The sequence below is a fragment of the Neopelma chrysocephalum genome, unplaced genomic scaffold, assembly GCF_003984885.1.
Source record: "Neopelma chrysocephalum unplaced genomic scaffold, ASM398488v2 Primary Assembly neopelma1_42, whole genome shotgun sequence".
NCBI lineage: Eukaryota > Metazoa > Chordata > Aves > Passeriformes > Pipridae > Neopelma > Neopelma chrysocephalum.
Window position 1 is genome coordinate 3,698,373 of NW_020897700.1, and position 16,759 is coordinate 3,715,131.

A 16,759-nucleotide genomic window follows, 5' to 3' on the forward strand; every position below is an offset into this window, starting at 1 on the left:
CAGAAAAAAACCCACCACCAGTGGCTTTCCAAGTATACGAGTTTTTTACTCAGAAAACTTTCCAGAGAGCAGGATTTATCTGACAAATGTCCAAAGAAGACGGACTTCCCTCTGTGTGGGATTCCACTTCTATTCTGCTTTGTGGTTGCAAAGCAGAGCTTGCTTTTTGTAATTATTTTGTCATAAAGCTGTCTCCTCCTACCCTGCTGTCCATTTATTGTCAGTTGAAGACGGTAACAGATGTCAAGTGCAAGATGGGGCACTTGGCATCATCTAATATCTATATCCTACTCCCATTTACACAGATAACAATTAATTTACTTGAATATGTAGGCTGCTGAGACACATAAAGCGGCATCAAGATAACCTTTCTTCACAGCAGTTGTAGTTATGATTCCACATCGCTTTTTGCTTAGAGACAAAATTAACATGAATGTTGCACATTTAGAATTCTGGTTGTCTAGAGCTATGATCTGTCTCCTTGGGACAGCATCTCCTGGGGTAGTGACAATGGGTTAAATAGAATGCTGCTAGGTTGAAGGATTTCTCAAAAAAGTAATTTCAAAAATAGTTTTAGTTAATCCAACACATCCTTCCAGTGTATTTTTATATTCACTTGAGCTTCTGTTGTGGCTCTGCTGTCATCACAGCTTTGCATTTATTACAGTCACACATTAGTTAGTCTAGACACAGTAACTGGGCCAGTTAAATGAAACTTGGGACACCATCTGACACATGCTAAATGGTTATGTGCAGGGCACTACCACAGGACTGCAGTGGTTTGGGAGGAGAGCTTTTCTTAAGACATAGATTCAAAATGTAGTTCCTTTTTAGCAGAAAAGCTGGACCACGTAACTGACCCTGGGAATCTTAATATAAATCACATCCTGGTCCATCTTAAAAATCAAAACTAGCAACAAGCAATGATGGCAAGAGCATCAATCCTATAAAAAGCAGAGATCTTTGCTCTTCTCCCTCCTCAAATACCTGAACTATTGCCGGAGGGCCATCAAGATTAGTGTGAGGTCAAATCTGTCTCCTCCCATTTTCAAATAACAATACTGAAATTTTTGAGGTGTAGCAGATAAGCAGAGCTATCACCACTCTGACCCATATTAAAAAGTTCTATTCTTCTCTAAAGTATGCTCATTCACTAAGATGAATGCGTCACTTTACACTTCTTTAGGCCAAACACCTTGAGAATGGGCTTCAGGCAGCAGAAATGCTTGTACTGATGGTGGATCCACAAGCACTATCAGCATAACTCTCAGTTTAAAAGAATCTGCCTCCAGTCATCCTTTGCTTCTTATTTGGCAAGGTCTCGTTTGTGTTGGCACAATCATTTATGTGGCGAAGTGGTTGCCCAGCTGACAGAACTGATTTAAATTAAAACTAACCTATTAAAAAGTCCCTCTAAAAAACCCATTTGTTATTTTTTTGTTTTCAATGTTTTGGGAATGGTAATATTAAACATGGCAGATAGTGAAGGACAGTTTATTGGAACTGCACTACCCAGTCAGAACTTCCAATGCTGTGCACAACCCTCTTTCCATGCATGAGGCTAAAATTTAAGGTATAGACAGACAAGTCAACAGAACAATCTGTGAAAATTACAGCAGAGCTGTATGATGCTGAGTCTCACCCCAACTCCATAGCTAGGTTAATGCAATGGGAAGTCTTACATTATCTTGTTCCAGTTGCTTACTCCACATCCAAAGATAAGAGCTTATACTGAAGGCATTTTGTGACATGTACATCTAAGCGGCCTGAATCTGGTTAGAATGGAAATCTATGTTATCTTCACTTTCTCAAAAATGAACTTGCAGGAACCCGAGCCCTGCAGGATGTTATGTAAAACAACCGAGCAGATATAAGAGCTCACCACAGCAAAAAGGCCTTCCTCCTCCCCGCTTCCTGCAGGAGCAAGCTTTGCGGCATTGGGCTGTCAGCACCTGCAGAATGGCCTAAAACTTCAGCCAAGATAGAACTATAAGATCAAACTGTTTCTACATCCACAGTCAGTGTCTCTGAAAGTACTCAGGAATGTTTTACCAGTAGATACAGCAGGAATGTTCCCGTAAAACCGCATAAAGACTCAAACACTAGCTAGACGAACATCTTACCCCATATATTCCATAGGGAATTTACATAGATATAAGATTAATTATAAAATTTGGTATTTAGACATTAAAACATTTAACACTGCAGTTCTTGCACCTGGGAATGAGGGTCTGCTGAACTCATAATGGGTTCTTGAAACGAAATGAAGAGGTATATACGTTACATACTAAATCATTACCTGTAGCATATCGGTGTTCCTCAGAAAATTCCCATCCAAATACTATCACAATTTTAAGCTTTTTGTTTGAAAGATTCAAGGTGTAAGTCAGGATATCAACAGCTTGCTAAGTGGCCTTTAAAATGACCCCTATCTTGTAGCCAAGATATTGTATGTAGAAGGTTAACACTTTGATTATGCTGTATTGAGTGTAGGTATTTGGAAGGATAGCTAATGGAAAGCAACAAGTAAAAAAACTAGATTGAAAGAGAAGCAAAAATTCTTGAATTATATTGGCAATTATCTGGGTTCTGTTGTGTGGGTTTTAATAGTGTACAGTAACAGGAAAGGTACCAAAAAGCACACTGGCAAAGCCTCCACTCAACAAATTTCATACACGGGCCCAGCTGAGTTGGGACAAGGGATTATTCCCTGACTTAATGGGACTTCCACTTGCATAGAACAGGCCTTTCAAAGCCTTTTTCTAAAAATCAGTACAACACTGGATGCACTCAGGTTTCTGTACACAGTATTACTGCCAAAAATATTTTCTCGAGAATTTTGCAAAAAGCTAGCAGAAATCACACTTGTTCGAAGATTAACTTTGCAAATTTGTCCTGGTCAAGGACTCAAATGATGTTTAATAGATTTGTAACTCAGAGTAACTCCTCCTCCCTCCCTCGCCGCCCCCAAGAATGTCCTCTCCTTACCAATATCCTCTGATTTTATTTTGGCATGCTGTCAGTGGATTTTGCAGAGACTTTGTTCCCTGGCTTTCAAAATGCAGAGATGATTTAGAACATCTACTTTTGAGCCTTGTTAATGCTGACGTCAGAGTAACAGCACTAGCTTTAGCAGAATTGAAAGTTTCAAACATAATGAGTCTTCGCTGCTAACATAGCTGTAAAATGTTAAAATGGTGTCAAGCTAAATTAATAAAATGTTCTTAGTGTGTGGAAGGCCTTGGTTAGCCTGTGAGTAGGAATATACTGGTTTTCATTTTAATTCACAGTTCACCATTATAAAGTAAGAGCCAATGAAAAGCCATGTTCTAACTTCTGCTATAAAGGAGTGTGAATTAAAGCCTCAACAATCTAGCAGCCGCTTTTTAATTATATATATATAAAAACCCAACAAAACCCAAAACAACTTTTAAAGTTGTTTCTGCTTATGTCATGTTAGTGAAATTTCAACTCTATCTTCTATCTTTCATGATAGGCCTACTTGTGGACTCCAGAGCCTTGCTTACATATACACTCCAATTTTTCATGCAGAATAGTTTCAGAGCAGCATTGAGCACCACTTACACACACACACACACACACACCACTGAATACATGCTTAAATATTCTGATAGCCTGATCCAGCATACAGAATTTCAAGTTTTCATTTGCAAACATCCCCACTGAAGGACTGCATTTTCTAGCGGCCAGTAAAATTTGTTAGTCACTGAGGCCTGACTTGGATGGTCCATTAATATTTACTACAATATTCTTTCATATTTACTTATCTTTAAAGGCCTATGGGTAAGAAACATGTCTTAGTTTTTAACTTTAAAACAATGGGCTTAATGAAATTTACTGATGCAGTTAATGCTAAATCTTAATTCTGGTTTTCAACATACATTCCAAAAAGTAGAAATAAAAATGAGCTATTGTCCTATTACTTCCTGATAGGGATGCTAACTCTTCTACACCTCATAGTAGGAAATACGCAAGAGGTTAGAGAGAAACATTTAAGTAGGAAATGAGAACATTAACATCTCAGCTATTTAACAGACTTTTATGGAGTGCTTGCAAAGGTATACCCAATTTCACTTTACATATGCAATATTTATGTCTCTAAGAAAGTATCTCTTAAAAATTTTGACAATCGTTGAGTTAGAAAATCAGAATCAGAGGCAGTGCATGTACATCTTTAGGTGTGTAGCTTCTTGTAGAACTTGTGAACTGCTTAGTTTCAATATAACATTAGTACTACTGTCTACAGTTGTGTCCTCCACAGGGGATATCTGATATTAAAAAGCTCATGCAAATTAAATATAATTGTCAAGTGCCCATCAGAAAGAAAAAAATATGAAAAAATGCATATTGAAAAATCATGAAATAAGGTTGCAGTGAAAATTGAGATAGTGAAAAGGAAAGTAATGAAAATACATCGATCATTTTATTTCCAACTAAGAAACTCCAGGTCCACCAGTGCAACTGTAAGCAAAAAAGGAAGTAAGATTTTCTTATCCAGCCTCTTCACAGAAAAAAGGCACAACATAAATTGAGACTATTAATTACATGGCTTTGTTCCTTGAATTCTGCAGCTCTATCACTCCCAAAACTTTTGTGATGGACACTGGCAAATATATATAGCTTATAAATGATACACCTGCAGCCAAAACTGAATTATTAGGATACAAGAATCACGTAGGGATGCAGCATTTCACCAGTTAAAGTATATGAAACTCCACTGTAATATACCTAAAATCTCTGCGTAAACTATTTCCTATTGTTGGTCCAAAACCAGTTTCAAAGAAACTTTTACATGTCTGTGACCTCAGAAATACAAAGAACATATTTGATCTATTCAGTGCATGTGTACTTGCAGAAGCCCACCTACGCAGACTGTCAGGAATGTGTTTATTTAGCACACTTTTTGCAACTGTGAAGATAAGCACAGTATACAGGCTGTGTGTACAACAGAAGCCCAGCATGTACTACACTAAGCGAGCATGTGTGTGTTTGTGCACGTGTTCCCACAAGGAGGATATCCCTTTCTGGCACCACTAAAAAAATGATTAGTATATGTCAGACCATAACACTATTACTTTGGATGCCAACCAAATGGAAGCAGAACCCAAACTTCACTCTGCAGCTCTGCATCCACATGGATCACAGCGAGTCAGGTCTGTTGTACATTGCCATAGACTAGGTAGAGGTTTTATTGTATCATGGTGATAGATCCATCCACTATGGCTAGCAGCCGCCTAAAAATGTTCAAGTACTGCTCGGTTTCGGTAACCTCGATTTCTGTGAGTTACACTTTAAAGAGAGCATCTCGAGTGACGGCAGGGCCTCGCCGAGCCGCCGGCAAGTCAGCGCCCGGCGTGGCTGGGACGGGGCAGCGGGCACTTTCCCGCATTCCTCTGCGCATCCCGCAGCGGATCCCGCTGCACGGGGCGCATCCCCGCCGCCCGAGGCGCGGCGACACCGCGGGCTTCGCGCAGATACGCTCGCACGCCCGGGCTGGTGGCGCGGCCCTGGCAGCGGATGCGACTCAAGCGAGATGCAGCCGAGGTCCAAAGGCATCCGAGAGCTGCTCCTTCGGCGGGGCCGGCCCGAGGGAGCAGGAGGCGCCGGGGCGTTCCTTGCGCTTCGCCTCCGGGATGCTGCCGGGACTCCCCGCCAGCGCGGGGCGGAAGGGACCGGCTGGGGCGGGAAGGCCCCCCGGCCGCGCTGTTCCCCCCACTCCCGTCCCAGCCCGCTCCTCTCCCGTCCCAGCCCGCTCCCGCCGCCCGCTACCCTCCCAGCTGCACGTGCCGGCGCGGGGCCCCGACCGGCCCCGGGGCAGCCGCCGCGGCCCGGCCCCGACCCGGAGCCGCCGGTTCCGGACGGTGGCCCCGTCCGGCCAGAGCCGACTCCCGAGCCCCCCCCCGCCTACTTACCTGTGCTGCAGCCCCACCAGCCCCAGCGTGAGCACATGGGGCACGTCCAGCTCCGTGGGCCACGCGCCGGAGGCGATGCAGCCGAACACGCCGCACTCCTCCCGGATGCCCAGCTCCTCCAGCTCCATGGCGCGGGTAGCACGTGGCGGCCCCGCTCCCAGTCCCGGCCCCGCTCCGGCGGCTCCCGCGCACTGCTGCCAGCGGCGCGCTCGGCCCACAGCGCCTCCCGCCCGGGGCTCCCGGTGGCCCGCCGGGAGCCTCCCGCCCTCATTTACATGCGTGGGGGCGAGCACCGCACCCCCGGCCCGCACCGCTGCCTCGCCCGGCCCCGCCTCCCCTCGCTTCCCCTCTCTTCCCCTCGGCCCCGCGACCCCGCGGGGCGCTCCAGGGCGGGGGGGGGTATGTTTGCCCGCGGGGCAGGGGGCGCGGGGGGCCCTGGGCAGGGCGCGGTGCGGCGTCGACATTGGCTGGGCAGCGGGCCCGGGCCGTGTTTGCTCGGGGCAGGGGGGAGATGCTGACACCCGGGGCTCGCCCGGGGGGCTCGGCGGGGCCGCCCCGCTGCATTGGGCGGCGATTGGCGGGCGGCGCCGCTGCCTGCGGCCCGGCCTGCCCGCCCCTTCCGCCAGCCCCTTCTTACCCCAGCGGCCGAGCCCACGCCGTGCGCTCAGGTTCTCTCTGTGCTCTAGGTGCCCGTGCCCGCGCCCGCTCCCGCCGCAGCCATGGCCCCCGCAGCATCAGGTAACCGGGCGGCCGTCGCGGGGGTGGGTCGAGGGCGCCGCTCCCGCGGGCCAGTGCCCGCTTAGCGGGCTCGGGGTGTAAGTGCTCCGGAGCCAACTTTTTTCGCGCGTAGTTCTGATTTATATATTTTTTCTTGTGGGTGGCCGCTCCCAGCACGAGGGTGGGTACGGCTGCCCCCCGTCGCGCCGGAGAGACGGCGACGGGCAGTTCCAGGCGGAGGATGCTGCGGGCGGCTGCCGCCCCGCGCCGCTCAGATCGCGGAGCTCCGGGTTTGTCCCAAAGATAAAAAGAAGGTGGTGAAAGCGGCGCGGGTCCTGCCTGTAGCGCTCAGGCGGCAGCTCCTGGCTCCCCACGGCCGGGACAGCACCGCTGCCTCCCGGGGGACCTGCCCGCCTGCAACCGGCGCGTCCCTGGCGAGCCGGGCCGCCTGGGCAGGAGCCCTGAGCGATGGCTTTCGGCCTCGCTGATCGGGGGGAACGTGACCAGGTCGCACCATGGGTGGGGGCTTAGCGAGCTCCTCGCGGTCTCTGACCGCAGCGTGGGGTCCTGCTGCGTCCCCCTTTGGACGAGAAGGCTGTGGGCGGGCGTGCGGAAGTAAACAAGTCCTTTCAATGCTAAACTGATTTTTTTTTTTTTAAACTTTTATAGACCTGAAACTTGGTAAAAAAGTTAATGAAGGTAAAACGAAAGAAGTGTATGAGCTGCCGGACATCCCGGGATGTGTTCTCATGCAGTCAAAAGACCAAATAACGGCGGGAAATGCGGCCAGGAAGGACCGAATGGAAGGGAAGGCTGCCATTTCCAACACAACAACTAGCTGTGTGTTTCAGCTGCTTCAGGAAGCGGGTAAGTATTTTAAAGGTAGAGTATATGGTCGTGTGTTCCAGACATTGTTGCAAAACAGCATTGTTTTTGTATAAAGGTTTATCCTGCCTTGATGCTCTGGTGTTTTTTTAGTCTCTTTTTTATTAGTTATGCTTTTCTCTCTTGTACTTTAGAGATGGGTGGACGACTTGTTCATTTGGAACGTGAGAGTATTTGCAGTAATCTAGTCCGGCAGATAACTACAATAGTTTCTCCTACTTGTTTGGACGTGCCCCTAATCCTCCCCTTGCATACATCTGCCTGCACAGAAGTCACTGCTAGCTAGTGGCACTGCCAGACTACGTCTAGGCTGTGTGAAATTTGTGTATGAATGTTAAAACATTAAATTATAGTGTATTTTTCCCCTCTCAGTTGTGTTATAGCAACATAAAGTTTCTGTTAGTTTTGTACGTTTTTACAACACATACGAGGACCACATTGCAAATACATTTATCAGTCTGTATTGAATGTGTCAGAAGCTTAAAGCTTACTTTAAAAAACTCAAAATATCTCTGATGCCATAAGTGAGCTGTCACAGAATACATAACTAACTTGAGTCACTTGGGTAAGTTTTGTACTGCATTTCCAAAAATGGAGCCAGTCGCTTTGCTTTGAGAAAGCATTTTGAAATGTCTTTGAGAAGTTTGCAAGTTGCAAAGAGGAATTTGTGCTGGTGGTGAGTCTGCAAACAGTACTGTAATACAGGCACCAGTAAACTTGGTCAAGACTTTGAATGAATGCTTTGAAGCATTCACACGAAGATTGCTTTGAGTACCATCTGAGTTAGTCTAGAATTTGTATTATCTGTTATAAGGTGTGGTAATGGCTCTCAGACAAACAGTGAAGTCCTAGTATGTTTCATATGTGAGGAAGAGACAGATAGTTTCTGTAGAGTTGTATGTTTTTGTGTGAGTTGTTCCTAAAATATGGACTGAGACAAAGATACATCAAATAATTCAGTGTAATCCTCAGTTACTGGATTTCTTGGGAGTACAAAGAAAGCCTCCAAGGTATCTGATCATATCTGCAGTTGATTTAAACTACCAGTTTTTGTTTAGGAACAGTTAGTGAGATGTTTTGCCTAGTTTTTGACTGGCAGTAGTTAAGATAACAATGAAAATATTTCATTTCCTAGAAATGTGAACTTCTAACGTGAAGAAGCCATTCTGTAGACCTGTCAAAAATCCAGAAATGGGTTGTACTCATACCTTCCACAGGTGCTGTGGAAAAACATGCAGAGTAAACTGCAGCTGCTTTTTAAAGCAACAAAAGACCTTTCAGAGTTCTTTTCCAGTTTGCTTATTTGAGTGTAAATGGCAGATAATGTGGCTGCCTTATTGTAGAAGTAGTTTGTTTGCTTTGCGCAACTCTTCTTAACCTGCTCTTTCAGAGTTGATGATTTACGAAGTTCTGTTAAAGTTTCTCTCCCTTTTATAATAGAGCTAATGCCAGCCCAGCAAAAGCACATCTGCACTGATGAAAAATGTAGTAGTGAACCATACAGGGTCCTTAATGCCTGGATTTAGAAGCACCTTAATGTGCAGTTGATTATTTAAATCATTCTGCCCTTGAAGGAAACACAACAAAATCTGAAGAGTCAGTGTTAATACTATATTTTAAGACCTTTTAATTCCTTCTTTATGGCTCTGGAAGTGGTGTGGAATAGAGGTACTCTTTAGTTTGACTGAATGCAGCTCCTTTGCCTTCTGTTTCTGGCAGATGCCAGTTGGGCTTAACAGTTGTCTTACTCTGGGGTGGGGAGAAAGTTGGGACTTTCCTCAAGAGCGAAATTAAAAAAAAGAGCCATTTTGCACGTAAAATGCTGATCTGAACGTGTTGGCTGTCCCTGTTTAATGTGGGGTTGGTCATCTTACCATGTAAAAATGCTGACTTGCTGCAACAGGTTTGTTTGGGTACACAAGCTTCTGAGTTTTACTGTCTTTTGCCTAAGAAATCCTTAAGATCTAGTACCCTAAATAACTGTTTGCAATGAAAGGGAGGACAAAGCCATTCTGCTCTCTGCCCCATCCTCCTTTATTAAGCAAAATAGTAAAGACTACCATGCTCCCTTTACTTTGAAACCCTCCAATTACTGTTCCACTTATAATGAATGTTCTACCAGAGAGCATGGTTGGGTCTTGGTTGCTGCTAATTTTTTTTCTTTAAACAAACAAAAACATTGTGAAGGATAGAATTATTAAAAAAAAGGCTCTGTGAACAAAATTATTTGCAAGAATAGGATTTCTGAGCTACAAGTGAGTGTAGTATGATAAAACTGGCAAAACTGAAGACTTGTGGGAGATAACTGCACTGATTGCCTTTTGCAAGGCCAGGGTAGGCTTAAAATACTCAAAGATTCAGTATGTCCCTTAAGTCAAGGGAAGAACAAGATTCAGATGTACTTAAAATTTTGTGACCCTTGTTTCAAGTGGGGAATGTGCCTACTCATGGAACTAAGCTGCTGTCTTTATACTTAGGAATCAAAACAGCTTTTGTCAGGAAACAGAGTGACACAGCATTCATAGCAGCTCACTGTGAAATGATCCCAATTGAATGGGTGTGCAGAAGAATTGCTACTGGCTCCTTCCTCAAGAGAAACCCTGGTGTAAAAGAAGGATATAAGTTTTACCCACCCAAAATTGAGATGTTTTACAAGGTAAGTTTCCTTTCCTGTGATGTTAATCTAACTTAAACAGAGCTAAAACTCTATCTCCTTTAAAGTGCCGACAGGTAAAGCAAGTAGTGCTAGTGTCTGACCAACCCTCTCAGTATCAGTAGTTTTGCCATCCTAATGTTTTCTTGGATTCTTGTCCAACAGCTGTTTTGTCTAAAGTGCATACAATGCTGGCTTACAGGGCCATCAAAGAACAACAAGCCAAATTGTACGTAAGAATAGAAAAATGTAGGTATAAGAACTTTTCTAGGCATAAGCTGCACCAGTTGAAACAGATCTGTTGATATATTTGAAGAAATTAAAATAAACACTACTTGCACAGTGAGGGTAAGTAGCTAGCTAGTCACTTAGGATTCTGAAATTCTTTGGAAATGCATGCTCAAAGAAGTAACTTGTGAATTGTGACCTAAAATGTTGGTTTTGGTGTATCCTGTCACTTTTTTTAATGCTAATCATAAAATACTAGTTTTAAACTTGTACTTTCTTTTTGAAAAACCTAGTATCTTTTAATGGTTATTTTCCTCTAATAGCAAGCTTAAATTATGTGATGTATTTGTTCTGGTTTTCTTAAAAGGATGATGCTAATAATGATCCACAGTGGTCTGAGGAGCAGATAATTGAAGCAAAATTCTGTTTTGCTGGACTTACTATTGGCCAGACTGAAGTGGATATTATGGCTCGTTCTACTCAAGCTATTTTTGAGATCCTGGAAAAAGCGTGGCAGCCCCAAAACTGTACTCTGGTAGACCTGAAGGTATAAGAATTTGATTTCTTATGATCCCAGTTCTGACAGGAAATATGTCACTGTATATTTACTAAAATAGGATTCTTACGGTCTTTTTAGATTGAATTTGGTGTTAATATGCTGACAAAAGAAATAGTTCTTGCTGATGTTATTGATAATGATTCATGGAGACTGTGGCCAGCAGGAGACAGAAGCCAGCAGAAGGACAAACAGGTAATGATTTAATCTTTTTACCTTCTAAGTCAACAGGGAGGGAGAATTAAAAGCAGATGTTAAACTGTAGGAGTTACTTATTTCAGTATGGCTTTTTCTAGATAGTCTTATCTTGTTACAGAGTAGTTCATATGGTACCCAATGTCCAAGCTTCTTCTCATTTAAATAGTTTGTCTAGTTTGTGGTAGGAAAAAAAATCCTCTGTATATCTTCAGTTGAAATACCCAACAGCACAATTGACTGGAGCTATTGTAATAAAGTGTGGAGTTTCCAGGGATGATAAGAATATGACTTGTGCAGATAATAATAAAATAGCTGGATAACAAATCAGTGGGAAGAATAGAAGCTTTGGTTTCCAGATCTGCCTCCAAGTTTCTCTCTTTATTCAGAGTGGTATCCTCTACTAGTAGAGATCTGGTGATACACAAGAGGGAACTGCAGGGAGGATACTTTTCTTCATTATTTATTTTTGTTTAACCATGAATTCAATATTGTTGCCTCTAAAAGTGTTACTAATAGACTGCGCCCATATATGAGGACTGCAAACTTAAATTTCAAACAAAACTTGTCCTGTATTTAAACTTGTAGCAGTTATACTTCTCAAATATCTCTGAACTACCAGGTAAGTAGTTATGAAAGAACTGGTTTGGGAATGCTGCCCTGGACTTTGTCATGGTTGTTAAAACAATTCTCAATGTTAAGACATTCTCTCACAGAGCCTCTGTGAGAGAAACTCGTCGTAAGCCACAGGGGACAATTTCCAAAGTGTGTGTGGGAGGAAGGGTATTAATTTTAAACTGGAAAGCAGAACTACTCTATTGTTTACTTGACCTGAATTATGTAGTAGCATGCTTGAATGAATTGCTTTGATGGTGCTTTTGCTCATCTCCCTAAAATAAGGTCCATGATAACATGATGTAGAACCTAGGTTGGCTGGTACAGAAAATCATGTAATTACAAATCTAATATTAAAGAAGTTGTATGTCTTTCCTTACATTTTCCCTTTGGAAAGCTTCCAAAACCTTGATACCCTCGTGGCTAAAAGTCTTTTGTGTTGCAAATGGCCATAAGTTGTTATGTAGGAGGTTGTTTACACCTGCTGAGATAGTTCTTTATTAAATATATCCCAATATATTTATGTATTCTATATATCCAGTATATTTATATATTCCAGTGTCTTCCATATTCAGTTTTCCCATATCTGTACCAATCTCTGTTCTCCTTCCTGTGGAATGGCTAGAAACTGCATAAATATTTCAGTTGAGGTATAATAATAATTCTTATCTATTATGGTAGCAAAATGAGTGCTTTGTGTACCCAAACCACATTAACTTCATGTGCTGGTTTTGGCTGGAGCCGAGTTAATTTTCTTCACAGTGGCTGGTGTGGAGCTGTGTTTTGGATTTGTGCTGAACACAGTGTTGATAATACAGAGATGTTTTTGTTATTGCTGGGCAGGGCCTACACAGAGCCAAGGCTTTCCATGCTTTTTGAACTGCCACGCTGGTGAGGAAGTTGGGGGTGCTTGGGAGGCTGGGAGAGGCACAGCTGGACAGGTGACTCCAATTGACCAAAGGGATAATCCATACCATATGACATGATGCTCAGTATATGCTGCTGGGGGGAAGGAGGAGGAAAAAATGAGATGTTTGGAGTGATGGTGTTTGTCTTTCCAAGTAACTGTTACGTGTGATGGGGCCCTGCTCTCCTGGGAATGGCTGAAGCTGAACACCTGCCTGCCCATGGGAAGCAGTGAATGAATTCCGTGTTTCACTTCGTTTGCATACGTGGCTTTTGCTTTCCCTATTAAACTGTCTTTATCTCAACCCATGAGTTTTCCTGCTCTTACCCTTCCAGTTCTCTCCCTGATCCCATGATGGGGAGTGAGTGAGCTGCATGGGGCTTGGTTGCTGTCTGGGGTTAAACCACAACACTTCAGTATTTTTATTTTCCTCTTTTCAGTCCTATCGGGACCTGAAAGAAGTGACTCCGGAAGCACTGCAAATGGTTAAGAGAAACTTCGAATGGGTTTCAGAGAGAGTGGAGGTACCTGTTTTTATGAACAACACATCTAGACTTTCATAATTCCATGTCTTCAATCCTACTGACTGCTTTTCTTTCTCTCCCTCTCCACTCTTCTCCCTAGCTACTTCTGAAAACAAAGAGCCAAGGCAGAGTTGTGGTGTTGATGGGATCTCCTTCTGACCTCAGTCACTGTGAAAAAATAAAAAAGGCATGTGCAACCTTTGGAATTCCTTGTGAATTAAGAGTGACCTCTGCTCATAAAGGGCCAGATGAAACCTTGAGGATCAAAGCAGAATATGAAGGTAAATGCCAAAGAAATACTGATTTGAATTGAAACAGCATCATGTTCCAGAATGACTTGGCAACCTGAGGATTTATGTGGGGTTTTTCCATTTTCTGTTAAACAGAACACTAAGCTGTTACAACACTGATTCACACTTGCTAATTGCGTAATGACGGACTGTTCTAAGCAATTTCAGAGTAATGTATTGTCCTGTTGCCCAGCCACAGCTTCCATCCTCTGCTTTTCTCAGTACCAGAACTGCTTTGCCCAAGCCTTGCTCACGTTAACACATTTATTTTAGCATCTTGTTGATGATTCCATCCCTTCTGAAACAAGGAGGAATGATAATTTCTCTAGTTCGCTCTGAATATTCTCGTTATTTACAAAGCAGATATTGCTCCCACTATGCCTTCCTGCCTGTTTTGTGGAAGTATTCTTTCTTATTACTTTAGATGTCACGAGAAAAAGATGCTTGATTTAAATTGTCTTTGCCAAGAAAACTTGACATCTCTTCAAAACTTTATAGCCTTACAGATATGAACTATTTATTTTTGTGCAAGTATACTTTCTACTTGGTGAAACTACAACTGTGGTAACCATAATTGAGAAACACTTACTTTGAGGTGAACTGTTCAAGAAACTGTTCAAGATTTAAGGCAGAGTAAGAAATACTAACTTCAGTTGTGATAACCAGTAGGTGGGATTTAAGGCTGAGAGATTTAGAAGCTATTTCTGTAAAGGGGGAAGGTGAACACAAAATTCTAGTGCTGCGTAATGGAATTGACAAAACAGAACTGTGGACTTGGAAGTTCCCATGAAAGCAGGTGGTAGAGAACAAGGCTTATCACTGATTGTCTTCCTGCCCACCAGGAGATGGAATCCCAACAGTGTTTGTTGCAGTCGCTGGCAGAAGCAATGGCTTGGGGCCAGTCATGTCTGGTAATACTGCTTACCCAGTTGTCAACTGCCCTCCACTCTCAGCTGACTGGGGCACTCAGGATGTGTGGTCCTCTCTCAGACTACCCAGTGGTAAGATGATCTTCAACTTACGCTCCTGTTCTGATTTAGCTCTATTTTTGTTGTTCTGGTATACACACACGTGGAAAAGTAGCTGGATCAGTACTGAGCAAAGTCTTTAGAAATATGTTGTGTATAGTCTTTGGACTTCTTCATGACAAAAAGCCCAACAGACAGAGCAAAGATTACATAGGAATAGTCTTTAGAAAAATATAAACCTTGACTTATCCTTGCTAAATATTCCAGTATGAAATTGGAAATAGTACTAATGGGAATTTAAATAATTGAATTTTGTTGCGTTTTCCTTATTACCAGAGATCAAATAATACCTAGTATAGGTAAGACCTCAACACTTAACTATTACTTCAGTGCATTGCTACCTATATGATTTTTAACTTTGTTAGTGACTTGAATGGATGCTTGGCAATGGACTTGAATGGATGCGGGGGACCCAGAAGTCCATTACCTCTGTATAAGGGGACTCATTTGGTTTGATGGCTTTTGGTTTGAAATGCCATGAAGCAGTCATGTTAGTAGTGGAACATGTGGTGCTTCAGTAGCTTTAAAACTGGATCATTGCACCGGGAGGCTGAAACAAACCTTGTCTCAAGTTGTTCTTCAGAGGCAATGTTTACACTATAAACTATGCTTTAATAAGTGGCATTCTCTTCTCTGCAGGTCTTAGCTGTCCTACTACTCTGTCACCTGAAGGAGCTGCTCAGTTTGCTGCCCAGATATTTGGGTTAAACAACCATTTGGTGTGGGCCAAACTGCGATCAAGCATGTTAAACACCTGGATCTCCTTGAAGCAGGCTGACAAAAAACTTAGAGAGTGCTCCTTGTAAATCATACTAACAAGTGACTATTATTAGTTACACAAAGAAAACGGCGTGCATATTCATTCATATTAGGATTTACATTTGAATGAGCTCAAAAGTCCTGCATCATTTCTTGCAGAAGAAAGCATTGTTAGAGCAGAAGATGAAGTCTGTGTCCTCATCCTTCCCTTGTGTATTTTTTTAATATAACAACTAAGTAGAGATGGGGAAGTAGTATTTAGGTATCTCTTTCTGTTGCTCCAAAATGGTACTGTTCTGCTTTGTAGTTTATACTACAGACTATGTCAAGAGAATGATTTGGTGCGCTCTCAAATAGAATTCAGCTAGTCTTCTGTATTTCTGTAACAGTAATATTCTTCCGTACTATTGTTATATGTCTTGAACCTTATTAACTCAACTGGACTGCTGACTAAAGCCAGTGCTGATGCTGTTCTACTTGCAATGATGGTATGCTTTCTTTAGCAATAAAATGGCAACATCTGCTGTATTAATAGGAAAAGGGGGTGGAAAAATATTTTAGGAGCCTGAAATAAATACATGCCTTATTTAAAAAATGTATATACATACATGTATCTTTTTTTAAAATATGTGTGTGTATATGTACCCCATTGCTATCTTCTGGAATGATGCGATGTTCATAGGAAGCTATAAATACAATTGGCTTAAGTGACCTGTAACTTGGCTTGTTGCCTGCTTGCTGTAACTTTTGCCTAGTCCGGGCTTTGCCCTTTTAAATACTAGGTAGATCTCTACTTTCAGTAGTTCTAAAGGGCCTATGTGATGATGTCTTCATACACTTCAATAAATCTAGCTATTATATATCTATTTCCTCACTCTGTTTCTATGGAAACTTTACTGAACTGAAGAGGGGAATAAATACTAAAGCAACAAACTACTGGGGGGAAATCTAAGCATGACTTGTCTTTGCACACACCAGTCTTATGAGTAGGTACGATTCTAACAAATATGCAATTACTCAACGTGTGTAACACTTATGCTTTTACAATTATAAATAAACTACTGAATGCAAAGCTGCCTCATGGAGACTTCTTGAAAAGTACACTCAGAAATAGCCATCAGCTCTGGTATATGGCTTTAGGACTTCAAGGTAATGATAAAAAGCTTACGCACTAAAACCTGCCAGGAATGCTATTATGTGACAGCCTTCTGAAAGATACTCTGCTATTGATAAAGTGTCTCAAGTGTTACAGGAAGCTGCATTGCTTTGTTCCTAAAGTACTGCTCTAGGATGGTGTGGTACGTCAGGCTTACCCCTAATGTGAGTAACTGGATTAAATGCTGCTGCTGGCCTTCCTCACAGGAAGGGACCGCATCTTAGGCGTATTTGTATAGAAGAGCTCTGAGCAGTGCTCCCTTAAATGCAAGGGTTTTAAATTGGTCAAAGCTTACACTAAAGCAAAACAACTA

The 16,759-nt window shown here is 42.7% G+C and overlaps 2 protein-coding genes across 3 annotated transcripts in view; one reads left to right on the top strand and one right to left on the bottom strand.

Annotated features, from left to right (window-relative positions):
• The window catches only part of PPAT (phosphoribosyl pyrophosphate amidotransferase), a 47,729-nt gene extending 41,571 nt beyond the window's left edge, over nucleotides 1-6,158 (bottom strand). The window contains exon 1 of one of the 2 annotated variants that reach the window (XM_027676443.1): nucleotides 5,934-6,158. In XM_027676443.1, coding sequence (XP_027532244.1) covers nucleotides 5,934-6,061 — 128 coding nt within the window. In that variant the 5' untranslated portion in view covers nucleotides 6,062-6,158. The remainder of the gene's footprint in view (nucleotides 1-5,933) is intronic. The other variant, XM_027676444.1, reaches the window with a different exon arrangement.
• A 377-nt stretch (nucleotides 6,159-6,535) lies between these two features.
• PAICS (phosphoribosylaminoimidazole carboxylase and phosphoribosylaminoimidazolesuccinocarboxamide synthase) lies at nucleotides 6,536-16,362 on the top strand. Its single transcript, XM_027676451.1, has 9 exons — nucleotides 6,536-6,671; nucleotides 7,320-7,517; nucleotides 10,013-10,191; nucleotides 10,784-10,963; nucleotides 11,054-11,167; nucleotides 13,130-13,213; nucleotides 13,314-13,494; nucleotides 14,346-14,504; nucleotides 15,171-16,362. Exons 1-9 carry the CDS (start codon nucleotides 6,653-6,655, stop codon nucleotides 15,335-15,337), a joined length of 1,281 nt encoding a protein of 426 aa, XP_027532252.1. The 5' UTR covers nucleotides 6,536-6,652; the 3' UTR covers nucleotides 15,338-16,362.
• The last annotated feature ends 397 nt before the right edge of the window (nucleotides 16,363-16,759 follow it).